The following is a 7,501-nucleotide window of genomic DNA, read 5'->3' on the forward strand; positions in this document are numbered from 1 at the left end:
TCCATTAAAGTGTGATGGACACATTATATATGACTTGTGATACTCATGCGTCCTTTTGGCCTAGCACGGTTCTAACTGCGTAGTCACTTGCATCGTAGATGATCTTGAATGGTCGGGACTAGTCCGATGACTAGATGATTAGCACGCTCACTAGACATTCCTTGAGCGTGTCAAATGCCTTCTTGCAATCCATGCTCATCTCAAAGGTCACTTCTTTCTTCAGCATCTCGCCCAAGGGTGATGAGATCTTTGAAAAGTCCTTGATAAACTTTGGTAAAAACCTACATGGTCTAATAAAAAATGCACTTCATAAACGTCTCCCATATGCGTATCTTTGGTTGCAAGGGCTTTGTTCACAACAATGTGAAGGATAACCTTGGGAAGTGTGATGCAAGAAGTGATGAAGCTATCTTCCTTGGTTATGTGCTTGCAAGTAAGACATATAAGGCATTCAATCAGAGAACCAAGACCTTTGAAGAGAGCATCCATGTTCTCTTGATGAATCTTCTCTTGCCCCAAGATCTGTTACTCATGATCCTTTTCATGATATAGCTGGTACAAAATCTCAAGAACCTATAAGTACCTCAAGGTGAAAACTCTAGATCTCTAGTAGATTCGGGATAAACTCACCACTAGCTAGTATTAGAAAAAGATCATTTGCGTACTCAATCTCTAGAAAAATACTCTTAAGCGACACTTAGCCTCTCTTTAGTGTTTTAGCCAAGCTAATCTCAAGTGTAATACTCTCTCAAACACAAGGTTCACTCTCAACTCATACAAGCAAATCTCTCTCAAGCTTTCTAAGTGACTTAGGCTATGACTCTGATTGTTGCATGTAAATCTTGTGCCTAACAATCACCTAATACACACTATTCATGGAATTCTAACTTAGTCTCATCAAGATATAACTTCCAAACTTGCATTGCAAAAAAATACTCCACCTCAGCAATCCGCTTTGATCAATCTTTAACTGAATTGCATCGATGCCCAACATTTCTTTGTGTTTCTTCAGCTTGTTGATCCCGCTTCCACATTGCCAATTCGCGTGCTTTATTATTTGTCCAGCTCATTGATTCCTAGCGTCACGCTCTATTATAAAATGGTTCTCCCAACCTCGTTGCACTCCATTGTTCCAATTCCAACTTCCAGCCTTCCTTTGCATAGACCAAATCCTCTAAGCGCGTCACCAGGATTCCACATGTGTGGCGCTGGATCAATTAGTAGCATTTCTCCTTAGCTCCTAACTTGAAGCACGATCCTCTCACTTAAAGTGCAACATCGCAGGATTAAAGCGTGATCCTCTTGCTTCTTATTCTTTACAACTAAACTTATTTAGTTATAGCGAGACTCGGATTTTCCCACTAGATTCATAGCTAGAACCTGGAAGGTCTAAGCTAGTCCTACTATCTTAAAGTGCAACCACTAGTAGACAAAAGACCTTTATCGGCGCTTTTTTGCGCCGCAAACACCTATACCGACGCTATTAAAAGTGCCCCATTTGCCTATGTCGCTACCCCCCTGTTACGGCGCTTTTCATTGCGTCGGTATAGCTGTTTTTTTGCGCCGCTATAGAGTGGTGACGCTTTTATAGCGCTGCAAAAAAATGCCACATAAAGTGTCATGCTTTGAGGCATTCACGACGCTTTTAAAGCGTCGTAACAATTAATTTAAAGCGGTGTAAGAATATAGATATTGGACTAGAACACATTTAAAAGAACATTGGAACCTTTAATTTTTCATATAAACTCATATTCATTATAATATTAACAAAATTCTTTTAATGCTGAAAATATAACATAATTTGACATCATCCGAAAATTATTTATAAACTAATCATAAATGATGTCAATATCTACAATAACTAGTTTGTTTAGCTATATGTTGTCAAGATTGTACATGAGATCTCAGACCTCTACCCTTTCGTGTTTCTCTCTTTATCTTTCTTCCTCTTCATCGGACAATTTAGTTAGCTCATTCTCTTCATCAAACCTGTCAAAGGTTGCACCATTCAAAGGCTCTAGTCTATATGCAATGTGAATTAGATATGGAAACTCCTGTAAAGATGGACATAGAAATTAGATATGGCAACTCCTGCAAATATGCACATAGAAATTAGATATGACAACTGCAAAGATGCACATAGAAAATAGATATGACAACTACAAAGATGCACATAGAAATTAGATATGGCAAGGAACCCTTTTCATTGAATAAAACAACCATGTTCATTGCCCTTTCTTTTCACAGGGAAAAGAAGCAGAATGGTGGAAAATCTAAGAATATTTAACTTCCAAATGGAATGCTATTTGTACCTTCTATTCACTGTTGCACATACTCAAAGACTTTCTGCACCAATCACACAATACCATAAGCCCAAAAACCACAACTTGAGCTCCTATTGTGCAACGAACAAACTATGCAACATAATATTCATGCTATTGACCCTTTAATAGTAGAGCATGTTATAAAAAAGCCTAAACAACTAGTAGAATGATTTCTCTAGCTAGCATTTTCTTCACTTGATGTATAGCATAATGAACAAGAAACCAATAGAAATATAACAAGGACAGCAAAAAGATACTCAAATCTGTCTTCTGAGATTAAACGATTAAGGTATGCTTATAAAAGAGAGTGTCTTACTTCCTTGAGATTCTCCATGTGGAATGTTGGAGCCCATTTATTACCCTTTATGGAGAAATTGAAAAATCAGAAACACAAATCATTACTTACAGTTCTGCAAAGTAGTAGATAACTGTAAGGCAGACTTCTCATGCTGATTAGCATCATTGCCAACTTCTTTGATATGAAATTTAATGACATAGAAAGTAATTATTATGTTAAATATAATGATTAGTATTACGATTTTATTCCTATTCGACAAACCAATCAACCTAATCTATGTAAGCATGGAGCTAATCAATTTCAAAAATTAATTTCATACTTCCGCATCCATTTCAGTAGCTGAGAGATGGCTTGCAGCAAACCTCCACTTCAGTTCAACAACTTCCATTAGGGATTTCTTCCAGTGAGCAAATCTTATTTGGTTTTGTATATAACAACTCATATTATATCGTTCCAAGTTTAAATCACAAAAGTTCAAACCTTGAGATCCTTTGCAAGAGTATATCGTTGCTTATTTAACTCTGAAATTTGATCAGTAAGCCTAGACATCACATACTCAGGATCATCCTCCTGCTGAATTGATTGTAGCCGTCTTCTCTTTAACACTAGATATACAATAAAGAAAATCCATTAATCATGATTAAGTAACAGATAAGTGGAACACATCGATTCCGAGCAAAAATATTAAGGCAAACTTACTGATGCAATTTTCAATATCTTTTCGCTTTTTCTTCTCATACTGGAAAACTCTGATAATCTCCTCCTACAAAGATATAAAATCCATTATATTTACTATAGACTTGATAAAGACATCATAGCAGAACATACACGCTGCTTTTGAAGTTTCGCTTCTTCATTTTCCAACTTTCTTTGTTCAATTTGAAGTGTTTTAAAGCACTGCTCCAGCTCACTAATTGTTGATTCAAGTTCAACCTTCCTTAATCTGAGACGTTCGAGTTCCCCACCATCAGAGCCTGCAAATTAGTAATATAACCATAACTCTGCTTAATTGTGCAATTATGCAAGATAAATGTTGATTATGACATACCCATAGAAAAGATATAAGATCACTAAGCTGAAGTCTGTCAACCTTAAGTTACTGAATGTATAGCATATTTGGTTTATGTACATAGAAGCCCTAACTAAACAGATATAAGATCAATAAGCAGTCTATATGTTTTATTCGGATCATAAACATAAGCAAGAAAACATTATTAGTCATATTCACAACCTTTAATGAATGTATAGAGCATATGTAAGAAATGTTAAGAGAGCATGTTATCCTGAATTTAAGCATCTCTAGTTATGTGTCGTTTTGAGATCGCTAAATTCCCAGTAAGGTTAAAATTGACTTTCATGGAATTTTAAATCTCAATAAAAAGAAAGGAAAATATTCTCCATATGAATCACAAGAAAGAAACTCACCGATAGTAGGGATGGTTGTGACAATTTCTCCCAGCTTAAGCTTGTACAGGATGGTAGTGCCTATAGCTGGTATAGGAACAGGAGTGGAGCAAATGTGTGTTTCTTGAGAAGAAACAGGATCTGTGGTAGTGCCTATAGCTAACATTTTCTTCACTTGATGTCACCTAGGTTATACACAGTGATCATTGCAGAATGATCAAGAAGAGCTGTAATTTTGTAGTTCGGATTATTCAGGACCCCAAGCTGTCGCATCTTCAACTCAATCCACTTCAAGCTGCAGAAATGGTACTCCCTTTTTAATCATAACTACCAAAATTGACATATTTGTATTTCCTAAACTATTGAGAAATCCAGGAAAAGTTCAATCCTAAAAACTTAATAAGATTGACTTCAAGTTTAAGAGCAAACCTGGTTGCAGAACAGATCATGATATCATACTCTGCATAAGAAGTTGTGAGGAATCCATGGAGATCTACACAAACAAATGAATCACCATCAGGCATCAGAAATAGGATTTGGAAAAGATGATTGCACAGAAATAACTTACAGGGCTGCATAAGCTCAAGGGGATTTTCAGTTGTAGAACGATGATCAAGCAGTGTGTAGTCAATATCAAGAACAAGTAGTTTCTTTCCTTCCCGACATGGATTTAGGAGTTCAATCTGTAAGAAGAAATTCCATGATAATGATAGAAGAATGTTTTTGAACAAGAAAGCAAGCATCTCGAAACGAAAAAACGCAGAAAGAAAAAATACCACAACACTTAAACGACTGACCTTGTAACGATCCATACATTTCCTTAATTTTTGTTTGTTAGCCTCATTGTCCTTAATCTCAACAGCCTCATCTTGTCCCAGTTCAAAATCATCCACAATCTCAGGATCATCTATCTGATCAACAATTATATCATCCTCAGCTGTGCTATAAGATGGATACACATGTAGAGTTTGTCATCCATACAGGAAAAATATAGGATAACAGAATCTGATCACAGGTTTAAACTTGCAACAATAAGGTTTTAAGCACTAAACATATATAATAACGAAAGTTTTCTTTGTGCCCCACACCAACAATCAGGTTTTCTTTGCAACAATCAGGATAACAGAATCAGAAGAAGTAGAAAACACACCTCCCAATTTAACAAAATTCAGAAGGAATCTATTACCTAGGTTACTTCAGAAGTATAAAAAAACAATTGACTATGTCATGATATAAACAACTAAAATTCAATTTGAAAAGCATTGCAGAAATTATGATTTGAGAGAAAATTATGAGGTCAAGTAAAGAGGAGCAGGAGTATCGCACCCAATCATGGTCATCTTGAGAGAAGGCTTGAAAGAGAGGTCAGAGAGGAGAGTAGAATCGAATTTCAACTCCTTCCCACTCCATTTCACCGCCAGAGTTATCTCCTCCTCTGTGGCCGCGGATGTCGATGCAGTTACCAGCATCAGTTTCTCCGTCAGGTTGATCCGGAGATCTGGAAGGCGTGCGCCGAAATCTCAGTTCAGATCCCGCCGTTGAATTCTAGGGTTTACTATTTCCCCAGGGTCACATGGAGAAGTCTTCAGCCCCGCACTGTATGAGCACCGCCTTCGATTCGCTTCCTGCTCAACAAAGAGGCAATTCCGCAATTTAAACCCTTTGTACACAGTTTAGCTTCAATCCGAATCTCAGTCCACCTTTTTATTAGTTTTCCAAATTTAACATTTCTAGCACTTTTTTAAAGTCTTTTAAATTGTTTAGATTTTTAGGTGTATAAGCACTTTTTACAAAATCGCCGTTAGATAAGCGTCGTTACTACTTGTTTTTTTAGTATTGAACCCTAGACTCCTTGAGCATGATCTGAGTAGCTTAAAAGACACAAAGAACGAGTGTGCCTGATCTCCCTCTATTCCCTATAACTCCTCAATAACTTAAGTAGTTTTCTTAGTTTTATCAACATATTTGCTTGTTTTTGTGAGATATTAGAATGATATTTATATAAAGTATGTTTTTCAGAGTTCATATTCCACTTGTTATATGTTACTTCTTTGCATGCTTAACTGGACATAATAACCTTAACACACTTTAATTTATCTAGATAATAATGTGACAATTCTAAGTCTCGATAGTTCCATGTGTTTGTATTTAGTTAGAGTTTTTCGATGATGTCAAAAGGGGGAATTGAAGTGCATGTCTTTTTTTTAAAGTTAAGGGGGAGTTATACCTATATTGGCCTAAGGGGGGACAATGTTAATCTGTTTATAGGTTAAGGGGGGATGGAAGTTTACTTGCTTTATAAGTTCAGTTTGTTATAAGCTTTACTATTATTCAGTTCTATCTAATGATCAACTCTATTCTTTAGGTTTGTCATCTTCGAAAGGGAAAATTGTTAGTTAATGGTGATATCCCTTAATAATTTTCTCTAGTTTTGATGAACACAAACTAGCTATCTAATTATCATTTTGAGTCTTAACTGTTACAAATACATAAGAACAAAGATAGGGATCCATGTTAAAGCGTAAGGGAGTCACTTAAAGCATTGAAGCAGTGCAAGAGAGTCACTGTAGAGTAGAGGATTAAAGAAAGAGTGGAGTGCGTGTCTATTACTTGAAGGAAGAGGCGTGGAATGCGGCTAAGTTCAAGAATCCACTTGCTCCAGCTAAAAGTACGTGTTAATATGAATATGCAAGTTGCACTTCAAGGAAATTAACAACCCTACACGTGTTACTTCCAGAAAGCATGATGAGCAAGTTAATGTAGCCATTACAACATTACAAAAGTGATTCTGTCTGACCAACCAGAATGAAGAGGTCTCGCTAACGTGGCTAGACCGTCTCATATATGAAAAACGAGTTGATAGCTTGACTATAAATAGAGAAGAGAATTAGAAAGTCAAATCACTTCTTTCTCTCATTCTCTCTCTAGTTGTAAACAAAGTGTTAAGTGTGTGTGATCTGATTGTATCGTACATAAGACTTTAGGTGAGAGCTTTCTCGAATGAAAGAGAGAGGAAAATGACAGAGTGAAAGAGTATTGTCTAGTTTTAAATTTAATTGTAAATTGTTTAAAACTATATAAAAAATCAACGTGAATTTTATCCTAGATCGGAAGATAAAATTTTTTCGCTGTTTAATAAATTTGTCTCTCTTACATATTAGTCTTTTTTTCGCTTCAAAAAACTAAATCATAGTTAAAACTGAGTTCCCATCAAGTATTTGATCCAGCAAACATAATCGTCTAATATATCTAGCTGTATAGGATTTTAATTAATAACTATAGCCTATTTACAAAGTAATATTACTTTTGTGTCGATTTAAAGCTAAGAAAAAGTCGGGTATGAATGTATCCTGTAACTTAGTCATACACATGTGCGTGATTATTCTGATATTTGTCAACGTGCGTATTGGGAAATTCAAAAAGGGCTAACATATACTGGCTTAGTCCCGTTTCATGGACTAGATTATTCAAAACT

At 35.9% G+C, this 7,501-nt stretch overlaps 1 protein-coding gene across 1 annotated transcript; it reads right to left on the minus strand.

The window, feature by feature from the left end:
• Positions 1-4,197: 4,197 nt before the first annotated feature.
• Positions 4,198-5,495, minus strand: LOC141247846 (uncharacterized). The gene is made up of 5 exons (XM_073669275.1): positions 5,353-5,495; positions 4,824-4,968; positions 4,595-4,709; positions 4,456-4,519; positions 4,198-4,321 (listed from the first exon to the last, which is right to left on the minus strand). Exons 1-5 carry the CDS (start codon positions 5,493-5,495, stop codon positions 4,198-4,200), a joined length of 591 nt encoding a protein of 196 aa, XP_073525376.1.
• Between the last annotated feature and the right edge of the window lie 2,006 nt (positions 5,496-7,501).

Source organism: Phyllobates terribilis, unplaced genomic scaffold, assembly GCF_046119375.1.
Source record: "Phyllobates terribilis strain yellow unplaced genomic scaffold, ASM4611937v1 Scaffold_3345__1_contigs__length_81530, whole genome shotgun sequence".
NCBI lineage: Eukaryota > Metazoa > Chordata > Amphibia > Anura > Dendrobatidae > Phyllobates > Phyllobates terribilis.